Source organism: Typopeltis vanoorti, chromosome 22, assembly GCF_054136105.1.
Source record: "Typopeltis vanoorti isolate ZY-2024b chromosome 22, IOZ_Tvanoo_1.0, whole genome shotgun sequence".
In the NCBI taxonomy this organism is placed as follows: domain Eukaryota; kingdom Metazoa; phylum Arthropoda; class Arachnida; order Uropygi; family Thelyphonidae; genus Typopeltis; species Typopeltis vanoorti.
In genome coordinates this window covers 63,887,678-63,914,878 of record NC_143570.1, presented here as the reverse complement: position 1 = coordinate 63,914,878, position 27,201 = coordinate 63,887,678, and the positions used below count along the sequence as shown (strand labels likewise).

At 38.0% G+C, this 27,201-nt stretch overlaps 1 protein-coding gene across 4 annotated transcripts in view; it reads right to left on the bottom strand.

Annotated features, from left to right (window-relative positions):
• The window catches only part of LOC150094462 (hemocytin-like), a 2,636,009-nt gene that overhangs the window by 1,188,316 nt on the left and 1,420,492 nt on the right, over positions 1-27,201 (bottom strand). For all 4 annotated transcript variants that reach the window (XM_090412206.1, XM_090412207.1, XM_090412208.1 and 1 more), the window contains one exon: positions 15,953-16,094. In XM_090412206.1, coding sequence (XP_090268332.1) covers positions 15,953-16,094 — 142 coding nt within the window. The remainder of the gene's footprint in view (positions 1-15,952; positions 16,095-27,201) is intronic.

Genomic DNA, 27,201 nt, shown 5'->3' with positions numbered 1-27,201 from the left:
GCCAGAAACATTTGTTCTAATGATACAGCTATGACCACAGAACTCAAATAACTGCACCATACGTTCTTGGCCCATGGCTATTATCCCAACAAAATAAATAAAATACTACACAGTCCAATTCCCTGCTCTCCCCCCAAACACAAAAACACAACATGACCATTTCTATCCCCTATGTCAGAGATACATGAGAGAAGATAGCCAAAGTACTGATGAAACATGGCCTCCGCTCCACTTTCAAACCTCATGTCAAACTAGCAACTCTGATCTGCTTGCCTAAGGATAAACTTCACCCTTTAGCACACCCAGGAGCGTATGAAGTTCCTTGACTTGGCCTATTATGGACAAACAGGAAGATCACTTAACATCTGCCAGGAAGAACATAAAAAATACATTCACTACTATTACTATGGCAAGTCAGGACTGGCTGACCAAGCTTTGGACACTCCCTCACACAGGATTAGATGAAAGAAAATGAATGTGCTATTTAGGAGTTATTACAGATTTGAAAGAATATTTTTTTAGTCTACAATGGCATCAAAAAATTCTCCCATCCTTAACAAATATGATTGCAATAATTTGTCAAAAATTTGGGAGACTATTATCCAAAGAGCAACTCCAACATAGCTGCAAGGTAATGTTTTTTTTTCCAACATTAGAAGGTGCCAAAATAGGACTTAAGATCTATTGTCCATTGCAATTTTATTGTTTCACTCACTCACTGTCGTGTGTACAAGTGTGTTGTGCTCTGATGATGTCGATTTGAAATGCAGCGAAATATAAGCAAATTGATAAAACATCTTTTTGATAAAATTGATTGGTGTTAATACCGTTAAAAAATAAGCCCCCCCCCCACATGAACACTCAGAAGCTGTCTCCTGATCTCTTCATAATCATCCCCCCTTGTAATTCCACATATACTCTTTTCTTACATAGGTCTTCACACTGCTGGCAACCACCCAGGTAATCACCTAATGATCACTCTCACCAACTGGTGGGTGATTGGACATCTCATTTATAATTACATTCTCTGATGAGATGATCAAATCCAAGACCCTCAATCCTTGTGTGCCCTCTGTTACTTACTGTCTAAGGTAGTTGTCCCTCAAAAACTCAAAAAACTCATTTTCTTTACTTCCAGTTGCTATCTCAGCATTCCAGTCTATACTGCCATAATTAAAATTGCACATAATGATCACCCTTTTCTTATTTGTTTGGTTAATTTGATTATACATTTTATAGTCACCATCATCTACATTAATAGGTCTATAACAACATCCAACCAAGTATTTCATCCTATTCGTCTTTATCTCACACTGCCTCAAAACCACTGGCACTATTTCTCTCTTGTGTCTCTACTTTGTATGGACATAACGCTTTCTCTATCATCAATAGCACCCCTCCTCCCTTTCTACCGTTTCTATCCTCACGAAAAACGTCATACCCTTCCATCTCTATTGATGTCAGGATGCCATCCTCATCTAACCATGTCTTACTTATTCCAACAATTTTTGGGTGAACAGACTCAATTAATGCAACTATTTCATCCCTTGTTTTTTATGCTTCTAGCATTTCTGTACAAACACAAAAGCTCATTCCTGGATCTACAACTTGCTCTGCTGATTATGCCACTCATTCAATGTGATTTCTCCATGCTCAACTGAAGCCATTTCCCTTTCTGCTTATTCATTGTAGAACCCTCTTCAAGTTCAGCTGTTTCCTCTTGATCCTAGGTAATCCGATTCCTTTCCTGTCTAGACATGTATTCACATACATTAGCAGCATCCACCTTTCTCACACTGTGTTCCCCTGTTCACCTGAAGCCTCCCCATTTCCCTGTCTGGCTTGCAAAACCATTCTCTCATTCTCTATACTCATGCTACTCAATTCCTCATTCATAACCACCTCTTCAATCTCTCCTATCTTACTCTCCTGCTCTTCCACATCACTTCCCACTTGATCAGCTCATTCTCTGTACTCACTTCTCTACCTATCAGCAGCAGTCTCTCCAAGCAACTCAACCAAAACCACTCAAATGCAGTCCATCACTCTTATACAGTTCATAACAACTCCTGACCAACATGTACATCTATAAAATTCCACCCCCCCCTTCCTCCAATCCATTAGACTCTACAAATTGATTGCTTCAACCTTTCTTCATATTTAACATTCCAGAGATCAGAAATTGTTATGGTCAATTGCCTCTGGATCCTCTCCAGCATCTCTTCATTCATTTGAAAACCAAATCTGTGCACAGTAGTCCTTACAGTACCATCGACAGGGCGTAGCATAGAGGCAGCCTGCCTCGCAGCACCGCTTAATAATGGACCTGGTTCAGTCATATCGCGGTAGGCACCATCGCTACGCTAACAATTCCTGTTAGCATAGCAAGTGTGGAAAGAAGTTTTTCCAAGCTTAAACTGATTAAAAATTATTTGTGAACAGCAATGACCCAAGAAAGATTGGTTTGGTCTAGCAACTATATCGATAGAGGCAGACAAAGCTTATAATTTAAATTTAAAAGAGCTTATAAACAGTTTTATTGTGCGATATCCCCGTAGAGTAAACATTTAATTAATATTATTATGTAATTGTTTTGAATTAATGTTTGTCTTGTAATAAAAGCAAAATAGCAATTGGAGATTTTCTTATATTTTTGTCTTATAATCCATCAGGGCGATATTTAATTGTTTGCCTCAAGGAAAATTTGGCGATGGCTCCGAGTCCATATGTGGCCTAATCACAAATTTATAAAATGGAATCAGAATCTCCTTACTTGTAAAAACCATTGTCCTCCACATCGTTCTCAGAATTCATTGTTCTGTCCTCACAATTTTGGCAATATGTATTCTAAATTTTAGATCTTTATTCACCATCACATCAAGATCTCTTATTTCCTCCACCTTCAAAAACATATTGCAAGCAAGAGTAAATTCTACATCCAATCTTTGTTTTTCAAATTTTAAAAGCTTTTAGCATGAATGGGCACAGGACTAATGACTTTCCTCTTCTGGAATATTGCTTCCCCATACACAACTTGTTAATACCTATCACACAGAAAATCTCCATTCCAATGCAGTAGTCCACTATCTAACTCCATCAATTCTAGTTTGACTATTAACTTATCATGCGAAAATCTATCAATACCCTTGCAAAGTCTAAGCATACTGCTGTGTATCCATCTCCCACATCTACTACATTCGTACACTTGTGCCCATTCACTCAGTCTATTCAAGTCTTCATGTAAGAACACAACATCTGCTCTGCTTCTCAGAGTTTGTGCCATCTTTACACAGCATTATCTACAAACAACTGAATATTCTGTATATAGACATTGCTTCCACTAGGTAATTCTTGAATAAATCACCAAGCAGCATTAATCTACTTTCCAACCAACTCCTCATTCTATAAAACAAAGATAGGCAGGGCAATCACAAATTCTACTGATATTATTATTATTATTATTATTATTATTATTATTATTATTATTAAACAAGACCTCATGGAGTCAAAGACTCATCTAGGAGGTCCTTTTATCTCACACACATCTCATCATACCGGGTCTTAAACACATTCAAACTCCTTGCAGACACCACACTCTCAGGCAAGGCATTCCAATCATTCACAACTCTGCACGAAAAAAACCTGCCTCTTACTCCCCTACTCACACCCTCTTTATACAGTTTCCAGGGATGACCTCTGGTTCTCCCCTGATCTCCCACTATTCTCTGTAGAACTTCTCCACCATTGATCCTATAACAACCCCTTACCAACTTGTAGGTCTCTATCATATCTCCCCTCTTCCTTCTCTCCACTAGACTCTGCAAATTACATCTTTTCAATCTTTCCTCATACTCGACATTCCAGAGGTCAGAAACTACCTTAGTCAGTCGCCTTTGGATCCTTTCCAACATCTCTTCATCCTTCTGAAAACCAGGTGACCAAATCTAGGCACAATAGTCCATGTGTGGCCTAATCAAAGCCTTATACAATGGAACAAGAATCTCCCTACTTCTACACGTCAGTGTCCTCCTCATCATTCCCAGAAGTCTTTGTGTTGTCTTCACAATTTTGGCGATGTGTCCCCTAAATTTTAGATCCTTATCCACTATCACTCCCAGATCTCTTATTTCCTCTACTTCCAACAATATATTCTCACCAAGCATAAATTCTGCATCCCATCTTTGTTTTCCAAATTTTAAAACCTTACATTTTGCAACATTGAACTCACATCCCCATTTGCTTGCCTAATCACTCAATTTATTCAAGTCTTCTTGCAAGGCCACAACATCTTCACTACTCTTTATGGTTCATCCCAACTTTGCATCATCTGCAAACAACTGAATATCTCCATTCAAATCTTCGCCAATATCATTAATATACAAGTTAAATAGTAATGGCCCTAAAACAGATCCCTGAGGCACTCCACTAGTGACTTTCCTTTTCCTGGATATTGCACCCCCATACACAACTTGTTGATACCTATCAGATAGCCAGTCTCCAATCCAATGCACTAATCTAATATCCAACCCCATCTGCTCTAGTTTGACTGTCAACTTATCATGAGGTACTCTATCAAAAGCTTTTGCGAAATCCAAGTATATTACTGTGTATCCTTCTCCTCTGTCCAAGGAAGTAGTCACTTTATTGTAATAAGTAAGTAGATTACTAAAACACGACCTCCCTTTAGCAAATCCATGCTGTCCATCAAAGATTATACCATTGTTGTCAACCCAACTCTGGATCCTAGTTCTCACAAGCTTCTCCAACAACTTAACCACAACCCCTGACACACAGATAGGCCTATAGTTTGATGCTTGATTTCGATCACCTCCTTTATGAAGTGGCACAATCTTGCCCTCCTTCCACTCTTTAGGGACTTGACCAAGTGCAAGACTCGTATTAAAAAAATATGTCAAGGCAGGTGTCAACTCTCTGGCACATTCCTTCAGAATACGCAGTGATATATTATCAAGTCCCACAGCCTTATTTACATCTAGTTTACTCAACTCCCCAAACACCTCTTGCTCACTTACAGCCAGTCTCTCCTCGCCATCATCAACTGCTCTTAATCTCTCCATGAAGTCACATTCACAAGATTGAAAGATCTTTATGAATTGCTCATTAAGTATCTCCACAACACATTCTGCAACAGCTGTCTTTATACCATTTCCTCCAATCAATGTCATCCTTCCATAATCATTCTTTCTTTTGCTGGCTACATATCGAAAGAACTTCCTAGGATTCTTTTTAGCTTCATTAGCTAACTGCTGTTCATACCTCTCTTTAGCTACTCTCACCAACCAAGTCACTCTACTTGCCTGGTCTTTGTAGAACTCATGAAATTGGTTACTTCCACTTCTCTTATGCTGCCTCCACAATGCCCTTTTTCTCTGTATTGCATGCATATCAAGCACTTACAAAATGATTTGAACAGGCTGGAAATTTGAGCAAATGAAAAGGGTATCAGTTTAATGTCAGTTTAGTAAGTGTAAAGTTATGTACTTTGGCATTACAAGATTTCCACCGGTATATTATATATATTAGCAGGTATATTATATTAACACTCTATTGATAGAGTGCCAAGGCAAGAAATCTGGAGGTGTCTGAGGGAGAAGAAGGTACCAGAGAAATATGTCAGGCTGGTGCAGGCGATGTACAGAAATGTGAAGACAAGAGTTCGGACCTGCCTGCGAAAGACAGAAAGTTTTCCAGTGACAGTTGGCTTGCATCAAGGGTCAGCATTAAGTCCGTTCCTGTTTAATATTGTGATGGAGGAGGCGAGAGAAGACGTGTCTTGGACAATGTTGTATGTAATGGGAAATGGTGAAAGTTACGAACTTAGGAGCAAAGATACAGGAGGCAAGGTTGAGATGGCTTGATCATATGATGAGGAGGGAAGAAGAGTATGTGGGAAGAAAGGTAATCCAGATGGATGTGCATTCCCCTTAAAAAGACTTATGTCCGTTCCCCTTACAAAGAAGAGATGGAGGGAGATTGTGGAGGAGGACTTCAGGATGAACTTGGATGTGGCTACAGCCCAAGACAGGAGGTTGTGGAGGAGACTCACTACAAACAGCGACCCTACTTAAGTGGGAAAAGCTGCAGAAGAAGAACAAGATTATTTTAGCAGGGTTATGCTACAAGAAACTGATGAGGCTAGGGGTTGGTATAATGATCGACAGGAATTTGTAGTTCAAAGGTCACATTGCAAAAGTTGCAAATACAACTCAGAGGATAATTGTGATGTTAAAGAGAATCATGACATATAAGGATAATGAAATCATTTTGTCTCTTTATAAGGCCTAGATAACACTGCATTATCTGGATTATTTTGCACAGATTTGGATAAAGAAGCTGTAAAAATGGTGCAAAGGAGAGTTACAAAGATTATATCCAGATTACGGGATTTATATTATGAGGACAGATTGCAAGTATGTGGATTACAGACTCTAGTTAACAGGAGAAAGAGGGGTTATATGATAGGGGGTCTTCTGAATGGGTGTTAGAGGATAATGTCTGATGGAATTTTCTGTTATATGGAAGGTGGGGAGAGAACAAAAAGGGCATCCATGAAAGTTAAGTTTGTTTGCAGTTAAGAAAGAGGTAAGAGCTAAGTTTTCACTCACAGAGCAGAGTGAGTGGAATAGTTTGCCTTTAGGGGTAGTGAGTACATCTAGTGTGAACAAATTTAAAGGCTGGTAGGACAGCTGCTTTGGGTAATTTATAGACTTCCTAAATGAATCCTGGACTCCCTGGAGGTCTCAGATAATAAATAATAATAAAATAAAATAAATAAATAAATAATTCTTGCTCTCTGCCTCATGTCATCACTGTCATTCCCAGGCAACACATTGACCACCTTTCCCCTCACATTATAATATTTTATCCTTTTCAACAACACCTTCTGGTATCTAATCGTACATTCTCCTTGTTCTCAGTCAAGTTGTTTGTCCCTAGTACCAACTCCTTTGCTTGCTTACTTCTAATTATTCATTGCCTCAATTACCTTATTCATTTTACCTATCATTAAACAAACCTTGTACATCTTCTCATTTCACTCCTCATCCATCTCATCTCTTAACTCATTTCACCAACTCTTCTTTCAAATCTTGCATCCTTTTTTCCTTATCAAATCAAAAATATAATATAATGGATATAAACATTTTGCGCAATTGTGATAGCAAACTGATTGACCTATAGTCACTGGTATCATCTCTGTTGCCCTTTTCATTATTATTATTATGATTCAGGCCTCCTGGAGTAAAAAGACTCTTCATGGTTAGCCCTTCCTAGAAAACAAAGTCTATCATACCACTCTTTGAATTCACTGACCATTTGTGCTCTCACCATTAGATAATCAATGATTTATGTATGCACTGCAATGGGATTTTTTCTGTAGATAAAATGTCATTGAACATATCTAATATGACCTTATGAAACTGTGAACCTCCTAATTTTGTGTTACTTTTGTAATTTGTAATTTGAATTATCACAAAATGATAATTCTTCCATTACAATTGGTGATTCTGTATTAGTCTCATCTATATATAGTGAAGGATTTTTATTTTTATTTTTGTTTCATTGACTGCACATTGCTCCCGAAAAAATTCACTACGTATTTTCATATTGTACTGTACTATTCCTTGCTTATTTTCACTTGTGGAAAAAATTCCATTTTTCAATACTATGTAACCATTGGTTGATGATTTCTTTTGTTTTCTATTATGTTCTGAATTGTTTTAAGATAATATTGTCTGATGTTTCTGATTCCTTTTTTAATTAGCATTTACATTTCCACAAATTCTATACTGTCTTTGCTACTTCTATGACTTCTTTTCCTTAAGTATTCGCTTTCATTTTATTTTATTATTATTATTGTTGTTATTTTTTGTTAGATCAAGTGTCTATAAAGTAGTTCTACTGACTGATAATGATTTTCTTATACTTATAAGAAAATAAGTAACCTTTATTAGTGTTGAAACTATTTTCTCCACTCTATCAGAGAAGCCAGATTCAATCAACTTTTCTTTGTGGTTTATTATATCTCCACATTCCAGCCTGTTTTTTTTTTTTTTTTTCGTTCTCACTAGCATGTGATCACCATCATAATTAAAGTGGCTGATAATAGATACATTTAGAATTTCAATGTTCTAATAAATAAAGATTTCTCCATTTGGTGATCTCCAGGTCCATTTTCATTGAGTTCAGTTTTTAAAAAAGGTAATTCTATATACAGTCCTTGGCTCTGTGCAAATTTAACAAGTCCTTGTCCTCTCTCATTTCTTTGGCCCATGCCTTGCACACCTAAAGCATGCCTTCCTATTGTTTCTTGCTACTTTACATTTAAAGTCTCCCATTACAAGAGAGACTTATTATTATTATTATATGACACCTCCAGGGAGTCCAAAGACTCATCGAGGGAGGGTACAACTCGCCTTCTACTTCAGCCTACTCCACAACTCTCCATCTCCACCACTCAATCCACCAATTACAACTATTTTTTGCTGGCCTGGTTGGCCGAGTGGTTAGCGTATCTGCTCTCCAGCCAAAAGGCCATGGGTATGAATCGTGTCGTGGGCATTGATGTTTCTGATTGTCTGTAAAAGCACTAGTGGTGGCAGTCGGCGGTAGATTGCGTTCGTGTTAGATGATGAAGGTTGTTGGAGTATTGAGACGAACAGTTGTAGAGTTAATGCATTCCCTCAATGAGTCTTTGGACACCCTGGAGGTGTGATATAATAATAATGATAATCTACAAAAAAGCCATCTAACTGCTGACCACTAGTATTTTCACAGACAATCACAAACATCCATGCCCATGGCAGGATTCTAACCAGCAGCCTTTTGGCTGGAGAGTGGATATGCTAATCACTCGGCCAACCAGGCTACCAGGCCAGACTTTAAATGTAAAGTTTGAGAGATCCTCATAGAAACTGTTAATTTCTGAAGTTTCTATTTATAGGAATAAGTAATTTTTATAATTGCTTGTTTCGTTAATTTTTAAGCCTACTAAGCAAGGTAAGGTAAATACCTGAGAGAGAGAGAGAAGGCAGACTCCCACTGCCTGAATGACTGGAGGTTGGTGCATATATATATTTATTATTATTATTATTATTATTATTATTATTATTATTATTTGACACCTCCAGGGAGTCCAAGGACTCATCAAGGGAGGGCACCCTCTCTATATCTCAGTCACCACCACTCAATCCACTAGCGCTATTTACCGCCGACCACCACTAGTTTTTCCACAGACAATCACAAATATCCATGCCCATGGTGGGATTTGAACCCACAGCCTTTTGGTTGGGGAGTGGATACACTAACCACTCGGCCAGCCAGGCTGAAGTATACTTAAATAGCACCACTTACAGATTTTCAATCTAAGAGTTGTAATTCTTTGAGAGACTGGTTTATCTTCATTTGAATTCAAAAAGAATGTAATTTTCCCACCTTTTATGGACCATAATTCCAAATCCTCCTTGACCATGATCACCCCCATAGTATATGTAAAATATAATTGCTTGTTTCATTAATTTTTAAGCCTACTAGGCAAGGTAAGTTAAATACCTGAGAGAGAAGGCAGACTCCCACTGCCTGACATACACACACAAACACACACAGAAAAAAAAAAGTAAGTTAGGAAAGGCACACCCCTAGCCCTAGGATACTTGAATAGCAATGGGAGAAGGGGCAAAAAAGAAAAGAATGAAGAGTACAGACCAGTCTACATATATCATGTTTTCAGAGAGCTCCCGAAAGCTAAGTACAATTTTGAGTAAAAATTAGAATATAGGTTAAAATTATAACGTAATACTGCCTAATTTTGGTAGCTTGTTGTGTCTGTGGGATTTTGGTGTGAATTACGTTATTTAATTTAGTACGGGTGAGAAGGTTAAATAAGTTAGGTGTGAGATGGATGAATAAAGAGATTAAGCATGCAATACAGAGAAAAAGGGCATTGTGGAGGCAGCATAAGAGAAGTGGAAGTAACCAATTTCATGAGTTCTACAAAGACCAGGCAAGGAGAGTGACTTGGTTGGTGAGAGTAGCTAAAGAGAGGTATGAACAGCAGTTAGCTAATGAAGCTAAAAAGAATCCTAGGAAGTTCTTTCGATATGTAGCCAGCAAAAGAAAGAATGATTATGGAAGGATGACATTGATTGGAGGAAATGGTATAAAGACAGCTGTTGCAGAATGTGTGGTGGAGATACTTAATGAGCAGTTCATAAAGATCTTTCAATCTTGTGAATGTGACTTCATGGAGAGATTAAGAGCAGTTGATGATGGGGAGGAGAGACTGACTGTAAGTGAGCAAGAGGTGTTTGGGGAGTTGAGTAAACTAGATGTAAATAAGGCTGTGGGACTTGATAATATATCACTGCGTATTCTGAAGGAATGTGCCAGAGAGTTGACACCTGCCTTGACATATTTTTTTAATACGAGTCTTGCACTTGGTCAAGTCCCTAAAGAGTGGAAGGAGGGCAAGATTGTGCCACTTCATAAAGGAGGTGATCGAACTCAAGCATCCAACTATAGGGCTATCTGTGTGTCAGGTGTTGTGGCTAAGTTGTTGGAGAAGCTTGTGAGAACTAGGATCCAGAGTTGGGTTGACAACAATGGTATAATCTTTGATGGACAGCATGGATTTGCTAAAGGGAGGTCTTGTTTTAGTAATCTACTTACTTATTACAATAAAGTGACTGCTTCCTTGGACAGAGGAGAAGGATACACAGTAATATACTTGGATTTTGCAAAAGCTTTTGATAGAGTACCTCATGATAAGTTGACAGTCAAACTAGAGCAGATGGGGTTGGATATTAGATTAGTGCATTGGATTGGAGACTGGCTATCTGATAGGTATCAACAAGTTGTGTATGGGGGTGCAATATCCAGGAAAAGGAAAGTCACTAGTGGAGTGCCTCAGGGATCTGTTTTAGGGCCATTACTATTTAACTTGTATATTAACGATATTGGCGAAGATTTGAATGGAGATATTCAGTTGTTTGCAGATGATGCAAAGTTGGGACGAACCATAAAGAGTAGTGAAGATGTTGTGGCCTTGCAAGAAGACTTGAATAAATTGAGTGATTAGGCAAGCAAATGGGGATGTGAGTTCAATGTTGCAAAATGTAAGGTTTTAAAATTTGGAAAACAAAGATGGGATGCAGAATTTATGCTTGGTGAGAATATATTGTTGGAAGTAGAGGAAATAAGAGATCTGGGAGTGATAGTGGATAAGGATCTAAAATTTAGGGGACACATCGCCAAAATTGTGAAGACAACACAAAGACTTCTGGGAATGATGAGGAGGACACTGACGTGTAGAAGTAGGGAGATTCTTGTTCCATTGTATAAGGCTTTGATTAGGCCACACATGGACTATTGTGCCTAGATTTGGTCACCTGGTTTTCAGAAGGATGAAGAGATGTTGGAAAGGGTCCAAAGGCGACTGACTAAGGTAGTTTCTGACCTCTGAAATGTCGAGTATGAGGAAAGATTGAAAAGATGTAATTTGCAGAGTCTAGTGGAGAGAAGGAAGAGGGGAGATATGATAGAGACCTACAAGTTGGTAAGGGGTTGTTATAGGATCAATGGTGGAGAAGTTCTACAGAGAATAGTGGGAGATCAGGGGAGAACCAGAGGTCATACCTGGAAACTGTATAAAAAGGGTGTGAGTAGGTGAGTGAGAGGCAGGTTTTTTTCGTGCAGAGTTGTGAATGATTGGAATGCCTTGCCTGAGAGTGTGGTATCTGCAAGGAGTTTGAATGTGTTTAAGACCCGGTATGATGAGATGTGTGTGAGATAAAAGGGCCTCCTAGATGAGTCTTTGACTCCATGAGGTCTTGTTTAATAATAATAATAATAATAATAATATAACGTTACGTTTCATAGATTTCAATATGGCGCCAATGCGACGTAAGATAATGGCATCCAAAAATATGACGCCATTGTACAAAAACTATAATTTGAGAGAGTTTGTCCAATGTGATGTGTGTGGAATGTATGCATTCCCGAATGAGGCTGGAATTTGGATTGAAAGTGATAGTGGTGGGAGAATGTGTAGAAAGTGTAAGCAAAGTGAGGAGTTGAAGTATGTGTCAGGTAGTGAGATAGTTATGGTTGAAGAAAACCAGAATTGCCAGAATGTGAGTGAAAATAGTGGCTTGATAGAGAATTGCAATGTACAAGATGGCAATGAGAGTGGTGATCTAAGAAAGAGTGAAAGCAACCATACTGAGAGAGAAAATGGTTTAAATGTTAAAAATAATGAGGAATTATTTGTAGGAAGTGAGATTGCGATGTTGCGCGCAGTGATACAAAATGCACAGCAGCCATTAGAGCACCTGCAAAACTCTTTCCAGAGTGATTCAGATAACGTAAAAAAACAGTGCAAGAATGAGAGAGTTTCTGAAATGAGGGAAAGAGTGTTGTATGGTGACTCGTTATTAAGAGGGGTGATAGATGGCAGTGTAACTAAATCGTACTTACCGGGTGCAAAATTTAGGGATGTAAGTGAGAGTATTAGAGTGCAAAAAAGAGGGTGAAAGAATTAATAATTGTGGCGGGTACGAATGAATTGAAAGGTGATAAATTTTTTATGAGAGAGGACTTGAAAGTATTGTTAAAGGTAGCGAAAGAAAAGAGTGACAGAGTTAGAATGGTGAGTCTGTTGCTGCGGTATGACAGAGAGGAGTTTAGGAGGAGGGCCATAATTGCAAATGACATTATGCGTAGGTTATGCAGACCATGTGGTGTGGAATTCGTGGACGTGTGTAATGAGTTTGAAGGGCGAAAGGACTTATACAAGATGGATGGCCTGCATTTGAATGGACTTGGTGTGCGGAGACTGGAAAGAGTGTTGCTGAATGAAGTGAAAATGGATATGCAAAACCAGGGAAACTAGAACTACCAAGGAGGGGGGGGGAATGGATACGCAGACATCAGTGAGACAGATGAGTGTAAGAATGTATATAATGTACCCGAGCCAGCACTAAGGACAAAAAATGGGAATGGGTCATATAGAATAACATATCAATATAGGGGTGGGACTAAGGGATCGCTGCATTTCATGTATACTAATGCCAGGAGTATTAGGAACAAGAAGGAAGAATTTTTGGCCTTGATTGGCTCTTCCTGGCCACAGATTATTGGCATTAGTGAAACATGGATGACAGAAGAAGATATAGTTAGTGGGATAGAATGTGTAGGTTATAGTGTGTTTAGGAGGGACAGAGAGAATAAAATGGGGTTAGGGGTATTATTGATGATAGCTGATGAACTGCAGCCAAGAAGAATTGAAGTTGTATCGCAGGATAGTGAAAGGAGCTCATTTGAGGCTATTTGGTGTGAGATTGAGACTGGCAGAATAAAATATACAGTTGGGTGCTGCTATAGACCAGGTGATGGAATAGATGGTGGAGATAGTATGCATAGGGAAATTGATGAAATGAGTGGAAGGAGGGTAATTATTATGGGGGATTTCAACTATGGTAACATTGATTGGAAGGAGGAGAGGACACATGTGAGGAAGGAAAAGGATTTTATTCAATTATTAAGGGATAACTATCTGAGACAGCATGTAATTGAAAATACTAGGGGTGTGAGAGTGCTTGACCTGGTAATAGCATCTGAGAATTTGACTGTAATGAATATGACCATGTTGCCACCTATTGGTGAGAGTGATCATAAGGTTGGGAGGTGGCTAACGGTGTGGAAATTTCGATTAAGACAGGGTATATGTGGAATTACTGTGCTGGCAAGGATGACAAGCTTAGGAGATTGCTTGGATTAGTGCCATGGCATGTACAACTGCAAGGGCTGAACGTCGATAGAGCATGGGAAGTGGTCAAGGAGCATTTACAGGAGGTAATGGCTGATTGTATACCTAGGATTGTATAGTAAAACAAGTAGGGGTTAAATGGATGAATAACACCATTAAGCTTGAGCTGCAAAAAAAGAAACAACTGTGCAGGGAATTTAAAGAAAGGGGTGACCTGCAGGCACACGAACGGTATAAAGTGCAGGCCAGAAAGGTAACGAGTGTTGTAAAAAAAGCAAAAGCGGATTATGAAAGGAAACTAGCTTTGCAAGCAAAAGAGAATCCAAAACAGTTCTTTCAATATGCTGCAAGTAAGGAAAAAAACTGTACACGGTAAAATGATTTTAAGGAATGACGATGGAAAGGAGGTCACTGAATCAGTCGATATAGTGGAGTTACTGAGCGTGCACTTTGCAAAAGCATATCATCCAGGTGGTGACATAAAAAAAATGAAGGAACCATTAGTTTATACGGGAATAGTGATGAATGAAGTGGAGGTGACTAGTCTATTACAGAACCTTAATGTGAACACATCTGTGGGATTGGATGGTATACCGGCACGGGTCTTGCGTGAAGCGGCTAAAGAATTATCAGTGCCCTTGACCATGTTGTTTAATCTGAGTCTCAGGTCTGGCTTAGTCCCGAATAAAGGAGGATCCAAGACTATGGTTGCAAATTACCGACCGATCAGCATATCAGGAGTCAAGTTCTTAGAGAAAGTAGTCAAGGGAAAAATACAGGAATGGATTGATGAAAACGAGATACTGTACAGGGGACAGCATGGCTTTGTGAAGGGTAGATCATGCTTCAGTAACTTGCTCAAGTTTTATAACAAGGTGACGGCTGAACTGGATAAGGGAAATGGGTTTACAGTGATACTGCTGGACCTGGCAAAGGTGTTTGACAGGATACCACATGGAATACTAATCCGTAAACTACAACATATGGGAATTGATATAGGGTTGGTGAGGTGGATAGGTGGTTGGTTGATGGAGAGATATCAAAGAGTAGTTTATTCAGGAGTAGAGTCCAAAAGACGGCCTGTGACTAGTGGTGTGCTGCAGGGTTCTGTTCTTGGACCACTGCTGTTTAATCTGTTCATCAACGATATAGGGAAGGATCTAAGTGGAACAATTCATTTGTTCGCTGATGATGCAAAGTTGGGTAGGGCACACCCTCATCTCAACTACTGTGCCCAGATTTGGTCACCTCGGTTCCTTCTTGATGGGGAGGAGGTGGAGAGGATCCAGAGGCGAGTGACTAAGATGATAACAGGTCTATGGAATGAACCATATGAGAACAGGTTGAAGATTTGTGGGTTGCAGAAACTAGTTGATAGGCAGAGGAGGGGAGATATGATTGAGACATTCAAATTGCTAAAGGGATTCTATAGGATTAATTCAGAGGATATTTTTGAGATCAGGACTGGTGGTGGGAGAACCAGGGGACACCTATGGAAGCTGGGCAAGAGTGTGGTTAGCAGGGGTGTTAGAGCTGGGTTCTTTACTTTTAGAGTGGTAAATGAGTGAAATAAGCTGCCAGAGTGTGTTGTGGGTGCTATGATGGTGAACGAGTTCAAGACAAGTTATGATAGATACTGTGAGAATGTAATCGCATAGTTGTGTGGACATGATGTTTAGGGCCTCCCTCGATGAGTCTAAGGACTCCTGGAGTCGCCCGAAATTAATAACAATAATAATAATAATAATAATAATAATAATAATAATAATATTACGTGAAGTAAAACAGTAACATCAGGCACCTCAGGTTTGCAACTCCTGCACTAACTAAACTGAGTCCTAGAGGTAATATATTTCTTTATCCCAAGGCAAATCAAGTAGGCATCATAAATATTCAATTAAATTCACAAAACTTTCATGGTGTCCGCAGTAGACTACAACAGAAAACATACTACTGTATACTTAATGCAAAAGTAATGCAAATGCCAAAGTAAGAAGCAACAATAAACTTGCTAAGAGAAAAAGGATTGTGACAATTTATATTTAATGCTAAGTTGTTAAGTTTCATGGCTTATAATGTTCAAGAAAAAGTGACCTCTGATCAAGATCACTATACTTGTTTCTAATATCTGCAGATAATTACATATGTCTGAACTGATTAACAACTTACACTCAGCACATCCTAAAAGATCTATTCTGAGGGCTACATGACCAATCCACCGAAGAGGTTGAACTCGGACATATCGTGCTTCAAAAGGCTTACTAAATATTTGCTGAACTGCTGTGTCACTGTCATAATTTCCAGGGAACACCTACAAAAAAATAAATCATACTAATCGATGCATTTGTTGACTCCACAGAGGTCAGTTAATAATAAGACTATTTATGATGATAATGCTGTTATTTTTGACCACACAAACTACAGGAGAGAATAAATGACTACTATTTGGGTTTTTTTGTCAAATTTATTTCAAAACAAAGTTATACCGACTAGTTTCGCCAACTGTGGCTGCTGGCTTCATCAGGGTAAAAGATGTATAAAAATAGTAAGAACACTTAAATGCTAAAAACTGTTAACACTAAAACCATAAAATAAACCGAATACAATCATGTTTTTTATAAAAGCAGAAGAACGCGTACATCACACACATAGCATGTGTGCGATCTGTTAGTTGTTGTGTAGGAACAATTTGTAGTTGGGGCAAACTTCAGTTCTGACATGTTGAAAGATCTAATAAGGGTCTTCCAGATCTCGGGCAGAATTAGTCCTTGGTTTCTATTAAGGTTTTGTTCTGAGCAGACAACCGTTGTGACTTCTTTTATAATTTGGGAGCGGAAGTCCAACTCTAAGTAGAGCATTGAGCTTTTATCCCATTCTATAACGTGATTATCCTAGCAAAATGAAAGGCTAACCCCGATTTGTCTTGTCTATTATTATTGACATCTCCTATGTGTTCCTTCTTCATGATTTCAAAACTTATTGAAGTCTGGCCAATATAGTTCAAGCCGCATGAGCAAAGGCATATTTAAAAAATGGATGACTGTCTTTTGGAGATCGTAAAAATTGGTGAATGGTCAGTACAGGTTTAAAAGCTACTCGTATACCATGTGGCTTCACGAGGCTAGCAATCTTATTAGAAATTGTCCCTGCAAACGGAATCCCAATGGTAGAATTATAATGTGTTAGGTCTGGTATTTGTACATCCTGTACATCCTGGCTTTGAATCCACCATCTTGTTGGAACGGTGTTCTTAATTAAATTAATTAATTGTTGGTTGATTACTAATTAAATATAGAGAAATTTATATTTATACTGCGCCACCCTATATTCAGACTAGTCTATGCAAAATAGTAGAATCAATCATCAACTAATTTAACAATCTCGTTATTCATACAGGCCGAGTTTAAAATTAACACTTAAGGCTTCCGCAGGGTCCAATAACTTTATGAATGGTGCAGTAAAAGAGAATCTTCTTCTGGTTCCCATCTGCCATACGACTGCGGGAGGGTAGCTATATGCTACCATTCTAGGGAGAGATGATTATGGGCAAGGTGGTTTCCCGTTGCCTTCCTTGCCGAAAAGAGAATCAGGCAAACACAATATTGAAATCAATAAAACAAAACATTTAATGCAGGATTATATGACAAGTACATAAGCTTAACTTTGAAAACAAGATAATGTAAATAACTTAGTTCAACTACTCACAACATTCTCATAGATTAGAGCATTCGACATTCAGCTATTAAATCTATAGTTTTCTTATTAATTAAAATGGATCACACAGTTCAATATTACAGAATCTCTCAGTAAATATTTTAACAGTTGTACTCTAATTTATCACTCAGTCATTTAATGGCGGCAGTTATTACTTCAAGGGGAAATACTTTCAAGCTTCTAACTTCGGCTAATCTCAGCAAAACGCCACAGTTAATGTTGGGATATAACAGGAGGAGTCAACTCTTACATCTTCACTCAGAAATGCAATAAAATAGGATTATTCTTACTGGGTTAAATCCTTGCACATATGTTCACTGTAGGCACACTTTAAAACTATATTTATTTATCACTCTGAAGCAACACTATTCAAAAGAAATCTTCCTTAAGACAACTGAATTATTAATCATTGCGCTTCACAAGTCTTGATGCACTTGCAATAAGGCAGAATACTTATTCCATGTTTACTTCTATATAACAAATTCAGCTTTGCACTCCTTCTCTAAAACGACTTTGGAATACGAAGTAATTCTAGAACTTAGTAGAATTATTCTGAATTGCCTATTAATTTCCCGGTCCTTTATTAATCCTATTACACCACTATAGTTCCTATTACTGCAGCCCCTTACTTTACTCCATACTGCCTATAAACTTATTTCCCGGTCCCTTCTTAATCTAATTACAGCACTATAATTCTTGATTCTGCGGTCCCTTACTTTACTCCGTGCTGCCATGAGTGCTCCCTCCTTCCCTCTTCTCTGTACTGTCGTGAATGCTTCTCCCTTTCCTCTTCTCCATGCTGTTGTGAGTGGTTCTGTCCTCTCGTATACTTTCACTTTCTGCTTGTATACCTCCACTCTTCTTCCTGCCAAAATTGGTTCTCACACTTCAGCTCATATTAATTCTTTATCCCGTTGAATACCATAGCTCACGTTCTAGACTCGCGCTATCTAATTTTAACTCTGTCTCCATGACAACAGCCAAAACAAAACATAAACAGAAGTATTACATAAGATTATACCTTTACATACAGTAATGAAAAATAAAAAAATATTATAGTTACTTAAGATCACACCACCATTTAGTAATAAACAAAATTCAGGGCAATTATATGAATAATACAGTTTAAGCAAGAGACAAACAAAAAACAATATTTACAAGTCTTGCTTATGATATGGAAGATTATGTTGGATTCTGAAAGAAATATCAATAACTTTAATTTCTCTTCATTTAGAAACCAATAAATGTATATCTTCAGATTGTCTTTGTGAGGGGTCATAGAAAAGTATCTTGTGGATCAATTTCATAGGATAACCATTCTTTGTAAGGTCATTTGATGTCTGGGAAAGTTCAGCTTGGAAGTCTATCATCTGTCATAATGAGAGAGGTTCTATTTTTTAGTATGTGTACAATGCTGAGTTTCTGAGAAATATGGTGTGAAGAAGTGAAGTGCAAGTATCTACCTGTATTGGTGGGTTTGCGATAAACTGTAAGGTTGATAAGCCCATCTATTGATTTCTTGATTAAAATGTCCAGAAATGGTGATTGGTTATCTTTCTCAAGCTCTAGAGTGAATTTAATTTTTTGATGCAAAGAGTTAATCTTGCCAAGGAAATCGAGCAAATCCTTTATAGTATTTTTCCAAACAATAAAAATATCATCAACGTATCTCCACCAAACTGTGGGTTTAGGGTCTAGTTGAGATAAAATTATACTTTCAAATTTCTCCATAAAGAGATCCGTACAGGGTGGTAAAAGAGGGCTTCCCATTGCAAGACCTGTTAATTGCTGATAAATAGTTTTGTTCCATAGGAAAAAGTTAGATGTTAAACAATGATGGAACATCATTGTTTAACATCTAACTTTTAGGAAGCTTATTCCCTCAAGAAAAAGAAATGATGTCTTGAGGGAATAAGCTTCCTAAAATTTTGAAATATATATGCTTAGCCTGTCTTGAATGGAATCGTTCTCTCAAAATAAGGAAGTTAGGAATTATATTATGGTTTCTGCATCTCTTCAGAAACATAAGTTGATTCAACAGTTTAGCCTTTTTGCATGTAAATAGCTCATTTACGTACGTCACTTTGAGCTACTACATTTTGTTGCTACCAGAGACCCCAGCTAATGATCTCAGACTTAAAAGCAGTATTATTCTCTCTTTTTCAAGAGCTCCCCATCAAAACATCACTCTTCCAGAGAGAAAAGCCATGTTTAGGTTAAAGAAAGATAAAGATATCATCATATTAAATGCCGATAAAGGTAACTGTGCGGTTATCTTAAACCAGTGATTACAAAGATAAGATTGCCAACTTACTTTCTGATTCATCTACTTAATGATACCAATGATTTATTACGTAATATGGATAGCTCGCCAACAGAATTACGATGAAGATGGAAGTCTATGCATCCACTTACACTGAGACTACATGCCTCTCCAAAGGTCCACAAAAATGGTATACCGTTACGTCAAATTGTTGATGGTATTAATTCGCCTACCAATTTATTATCAAAATACCTTGCAGGTCTCCTCAAAGCACACATCTGCAATTCTGATACTTATACACAAAATTCACAACATTTTGTGGAGAAATTTAAAAAATCTCGATCTCCAATACAGATCTTCTGGAAAGCTTGGATGTCACATCTTAATTCACCAACATTCCAGTAGAAGAAGTGATCAACATTTTAGGAAGCTTATTCCCTCAAGCCATCACTTCTTTGTTCCATCATTGTTTAACATCTAACTTTTTCCTATGGAACAAAACTATTTATCAGCAATTAACAGGTCTTGCAATGGGAAGCATTCTTTCACCACCCTGTGCAGGTCTCTTTATGGAGAAATTTGAAAGTATAATTTTATCTCAACTAGACCCTAAACCCACAGTTTGGTGGAGATACGTTGATGATATTTTTATTGTTTGGAAAAATACTATAAAGGATTTGCTCGATTTCCTTGGCAAGATTAACTCTTTGCATCAAAAAATTAAATTCACTCTAGAGCTTGAGAAAGATAACCAATTACCATTTCTGGACATTTTAATCAAGAAATCAATAGATGGGTGTATCAACCTTACGGTTTATTGCAAACCCACTAATACAGGTAGATACTTGAACTTTACTTCTTCACACTATATTTCTCAGAAACTTAGCATTGTACACATACTAAAAAATAGAGCCTCTCTCATTATGACAGATGATAAAGACTTCCAAGCTGAACTTTCCCAGACATCAAATGACCTTACAAAGAATGGTTATCCTAAGAAATTGATCCACAAGATACTTTTCTATGACCCCCCCACACAAAGACAATCTGAAGTTATACATTATAGTTCTACCATTGGGATTCTGTTTGTAGGGACAATTTCTAATAAGATTGCCAGACTCCTGAAACCACATGGTATACGAGTAGCTTTAAAACCTGCACTGACCATTCACCAATTTTTACGATCTCCAAAAGACAGTCATCCATTTTTTAAATATGCCGGAGTTTACAACATCAACTGCTCGTGCGACTTGAACTATATTGGCCAGACAAATAAAGAAAAAAAAAAAGCCAAATAGTAGTCATTTATTCTCTCCAATAAGACTATTTTATAATTTATATAATCATTGACACGCCTTTTGGCAACTCCTATAGGTAAAGATGACCTCATTATTGCTTCTGCCTGGTATTTCCACCTCTGGGCCTGGCTCCCACTGAAGAGACCTCAAGAAAGGTCGAAACTAGTCTGGATAGTGGCCAATCCCTTAATGCATAACATTATACATATCCACAGGGAGATGTGTTTTGCATTATGGGAGATACTGGGATAGGAGTGACGTTAGCTTTGTCCACCTTTGCTACTAGTTGCCTGGTGTTATACTACCTTACTCCAGTAAGGTCGTACAACACCATATTCAGTCCTGAAGATATTTTCAGGTGCAAACTTTGTTTGCTCACACTTGGATAAAGGATTAAACTAAATTTATTAAACTCTGCATGATGTCACAATTATTAGATATTACATTCCCAAGGATGAAATATCTTTATGAACTGCTAATTCAGTATTTCAACTATATACTCAACAGCAGTTGAGTATACATATTTAAAATGCTGTTACCCATTTACAATTTTCTTCAACAAATATCATTCTTTCATAATCATTATTTTTTGCTGGTTACATTACACATTGAAAGAACTCCCTAGGATTTTTTTATCATTAACTAATTGCTGCTCATACTGTACTTCTTATGGAACCGATAATAACTCATCTTAAGTTGCACCCATAATGCCTTCTTCCTATGTATTGCATGCTTAATCTCTGCAGCTGCCCATCTCACACTTGCCTTATTTAATGTTCTGACTCTTGGAATCGCATTTCTACTACTAGATAATTCTTGAAAAGCAACCAAGCATCATCCATATCCTTTCAACCCAACTCCTCATTCCATGCTACAGCTGCAAACTATTTCCTGAGTTTTTCATATTCAAATAGATCCTTTCCTCACAGAAGTCCTAACATAGCTGGCAAATATCCAGCTGGTCACCCTCACCAAGAAGAGAGAGATTTGCCACTTTACTGATAAAGACATTCTCTAATGAGGTGATCAAATCCAAAATTCTTGCGCCTCATGTGCTTCCTGTTACAAACTGCCTGAAGTAGTTGTCTCTCAAAAAATGGAGAAATTCCTTTTCTTTACTTCTGGATGCAGCATCCTTTTCTCATTTACCTGGCTAATTTGCTAATGCATTTGATGGTCACTACACTCCACATTACCCTGTCTACAGCTACATCTGATTAAGTATTTCATTCTATTCACTCTATCTTCCATCATACTGCCTCAAAGCCTGCCATGTTTTCTCCCCTTGCATGGACATAACTTCTTTTCATTAACAGCAGTCTCTTTTTACCTGTGTTATACCATCCTTTTTTATCTTTTCTTACATCACAAAAAAAGCATTATATCCTTCCATCTCTATTCCTGTCAAGATGTCTTTCTTCTTCTTCTTCTTATTATTATTATTATTATTGTGTGACACCTCCAGGGAGTCCAAAAACTCATCGAGGGAGAGTGTGCCAACAGCATTGAATAATTGATCCCTTCCAACTACTAACCACGCTCAAACTTGCTTAACTTTTTGCGTGAGTCATTAGTAGCAGAGGCCCTACCAATTGACCAACCTTTGCTGGCAAAAATTCAACCATGTCTCAATTATTCCAACAATGTTTAGGTAAAGAGAGAGAGCACATCATGCAGAGAGCACATCGAGTGAATGGTATCAGTGGAATTAGATGTAGATCCAGAAATGAGTTGTTGTGTTTGTATACCAATGCTAGAAGCATAAGAAACAAGGCGGATGAAATGGTTGCACTAATTGTGTCTGTGTACCCAGAGATTGTTGGAATAAGTGAGACATGGTTAGATGAGGACGACATCCTGACAGGAATAGAGATGGAAAGGTATGATGTGTTTCGTGAGGATAGAAGGGATAAAAAGGGAGGGGGAGTGCTATTGATGATAGAGAAAGAGTTATGTCCATACAAGGTAGAGATGCAAGAGGGAAATAGGGCCAGTGGTTTTGAGGCAGTATGGTGTGAGATAGAGGTGAATAGAATCAAATACTTGGTGGGATCTTGTTATAGACCTGGTAATGAGGATGGTGGTGATAGTGAAATGTATAGTCAAATAAGCCAAGCAAATAAGAAAAGGGTGATCATTATGGGTGATTTTAATTATGGCAATATAGACTGGAATGAAGAGATAGCGACTGGAAGTAAAGAAAATGAGTTTCTTGAGTTTTTGAGGGATAACTACCTCAGACAATATGTAACAGAGGGCACACGAGGATTAAGGGTCTTGGATTTGGTCATCTCATCAGAGGATGTAATTATAAATGAGGTGTCAAATCATCCACCAATTGGTGAGAGTGACCATGAGGTGATTATCTAGGTGGGTGCCAGCACTGCGAGGATCCCTGTGAGAAAAGGGTATATGTGGAACTACAAGGGGGGGGGGGGTGATTATGAAGAGCTCAGGAGACAGCTTGCTGGTGTAGTGTGGAATAAGGAGTTAACTGGAATAGAGATCAATGGAACTTGGGAGATTTTCAAAAACTATCAAGTAGATGCAATGTCTAAATGTATTCCAACGGTGAGAAGGTTAAATAAGGTAGGTGTGAGATGGATGAATAAAGAGATTAAGCATGCAATACAGAGAAAAAGGGCATTGTGGAGACAGCATAAGAGAAGTGGAAGTAACCAATTTCATGAGGTCTACAAAGACCAGGCAAGGAGGGTGACTTGGTTGGTGAGAGGAGCTAAAGAGAGGTATGAACAGCAGTTAGCTAATGAAGCCAAAAAGAATCCTAGGGAGTTCTTTCGATATGTAGCCAGCAAAAGAAAGAATGATTATGGAAGGATGACATTGATTGGAGGAAATGGTATAAAGACAGCTGTTGCAGAATGTGTTGTGGAGATACTTAATGAGCAATTCATAAAGATCTTTCAATCTTGTGAATGTGACTTCATAGAGAGATTAAGAGCAGTTGATGATGGGGAGGAGAGACTGACTGTATGTGAGCAAGAGGTGTTTGGGGAGTTGAGTAAACTAGATGTAAATAAGGCTGTGGGACTTGATAATATATCACCACGTATTCTGAAGGAGTGTGCTAGAGAGTTGACACCTGCCTTGACATATTTTTTTAATACGAGTCTTGCACTTGGTCAAGTTCCTAAAGAGTGGAAGGAGGGCAAGATTGTGCCACTTCATAAAGAAGGTGATCGAACTCAAGCATCAAACTATAGGCCTATCTGTGTGTCAGGTGTTGCGGTTAAGTTGTTGGAGAAGCTTGTGAGAACTAGGATCCAGAGTTGGGTTGACAACAATCGTATAATCTTTGATGGACAGCATGGATTTGCTAAAGGGAGGTCATGTTTTAGTAATCTACTTCCTTATTACAATAAAGTGACTGCTTCCTTGGACAGAGGAGAAGGATACACAGTAATATACTTGGATTTCGCAAAAGCTTTCGATAGAGTACTTCATGATAAGTTGACAGTCAAACTAGAGCAGATGGGGTTGGATATTAGATTAGTGCATTGGATTGGAGACTGACTATCTGATAGGTATCAACAAGTTGTGTATGGGGGTGCTATATCCAGGAAAAGGAAAGTCACTAGTGGAGTGCCTCAGGGGTCTGTTTTAGGGCCATTACTATTTAACTTATATATTAATGATATTGGTGAAGATTTGGATGGAGATATTCAGTTGTTTGCAGATGATGCAAAGTTGGGACGAACCATAAAGAGTAGTGAAGATGTTGTGGCCTTGCAAGAAGACTTGAATAAATTGAGTGATTGGGCAAGCAAATGGGGATGTGAGTTCAATGTTGCAAAATGTAAGGTTTTAAAATTTGGAAAACAAAGATGGGATGCAGAATTTATGCTTGGTGAGAATATATTGTTGGAAGTAGAGGAAATAAGAGATCTGGGAGTGATAGTGGATAAGGATATAAAATTTAGGGGACATATCGCCAAAATTGTGAAGACGACACAAAGACTTCTGGGAATGATGAGGAGGACACTGACGTGTAGAAGTTGGGAGATTCTTGTTCCATTGTATAAGGCTTTGATTAGGCCACACTTGGACTATTGTGCCCAGATTTGGTCACCGGGTTTTCAGAAGGATGAAGAGATGTTGAAAAGGGTCCAAAGGCGAATGACTAAGGTAGTTTCTGACCTCTGGAATGTTGAGTATGAGGAAAGATTGAAAAGATGTAATTTGCAGAGTCTCGTTGAGAGAAGGAAGAGGGGAGATATGATAGAGACCTACAAGTTGGTAAGGGGTTGTTATAGGATCAATGGTGGAGAAGTTCTACAGCGAATAGTGGGAGATCAGGGGAGAACCAGAGGTCATCCCTGGAAACTGTATAAGGAGGGTGTGAGTAAGGGAGTGAGAGGCAGGTTTTTTTCGTGCAGAGTTGTGAGTGATTGGAATGCCCTGCCTGAGAGTGTGGTGTCTGCAAGTAGTTTGAATGTGTTTAAGACACGGTATGATGAGATGTGTGTGTAAGATAAAAGGACCTCCTAGATGAGTCTTTGACTCCATGAGGTCTTGTTTTTTAATAATAATAATAATAATAATAATAATAAATGAACTCAATCAAGGTAACAATTTCATTCTCCTAGTTTCTGGTACTTCTCATACATTTTGTATAGAAAAATAACAGTTGATTTCTGGATCTATAACAAATTTTACTCATGCCAATTATTAGACATGATTTATCTATGACTTCCTTCCATTCCTTTCATATCTACTCACATATTCCCTTCCTGTTTAACCTTTTTTACATGGTTGTCCATCCTGACTCCCCATGTTTCCATGGCTTTCTTGCACACTTGTTCCCTCATGTTCTACACTCATGATATCCACTTCTCTCTTCATAAGCATCATTTAAATCTCTCCTTATACTGGCTTTGTTCATTCTTTTGTCTATATACACTTCAAATTTGCCATCTTTATTAACTGTGCCTTTATTAACTTTACTAACTGTACCTTCCAAGAGATGAAATATTTCACTTGTACTATCCTTTCTTTACAGAGAATGCAGTGTTTTTTTTCTTTTTTCTTCAAAGTGTTTTCTATTTATTTCTGATTTTTGATATATGTTAAAGAAATTATTCAAACAAAAAGATATACTGCTGTTTTGTGGACTTCCAAAAGGCATTATAATATTGACCAAAATATAACATGGGCTGTCTTGGAATCTTATGGTGTGGACAATAAATTGATCCGTCTGCTGAAAAATATAAAAATCCAAGCAGAAGCAAAAATCAGGATAGCAGGTGCGACTGGAGATTGGTTTGCCACTAGTCAAGGCACAAGACAAGGGGACCCAATATCACTAATCATCTTCATGACACATCTGGGAAGAACACTAGATAAGATTAAAGAAGAAGGTGGAGGCATTTCAATAAATGGCATGAGAATAAACTACCTTTACTTTGCAGATGACATTGTCCTGATTGTAGAGGATGCAGCAAGGCTGGAACAGACCTTACAAACACTATACACAGAACGATATGGACTAAATGTCAACTTTGAAAAAACTAAAACAATGATATTTGGACAACAGGAGTTACTGAATAGAGCTACTATGGACAGATTTCAACTGGAAAATGTGGAACACTTCACGTAACTTGGATGCCACATGACACATGATTTGGACCCCAAAAAAGAAATAAAAATTAGAATAGCCAGAGCAACAGCTATTTTAAAAGTCATGGACAAAATATGGAAGAGCCGAGCTATAAAGATGCAAACTAAATTGTGCATTGTAGAAACCTGTATCTTCAGCAGCATGCTCTATGGATGTGAGGGTACTCCTGATAATATTCAATATGCTGAACAGTTCCTCTTCATCTATCTCAATTCTGATGTCAATCTGCCATATCAGACTCTGTAATATCCCCACCTGGATGATATATACTTCTGCAAAGGGCCAATATGCCCAACATTATTGTTAAAGAAACGAATGTAGTTTATGGATATAGTAATATCAATGGACAGTAAAGTGTAAAAAATACAGTGCATGAAAAATTGATGGAATACAGAAATTTAGAGATGAAATTTAATAAATCTGGAGCAAAATGGCAATAACAATGGCAGTTGTCATATTAGGCAAGAGCAATACCCAGACAATTCATGAAAAAGCCTCCCAGGTA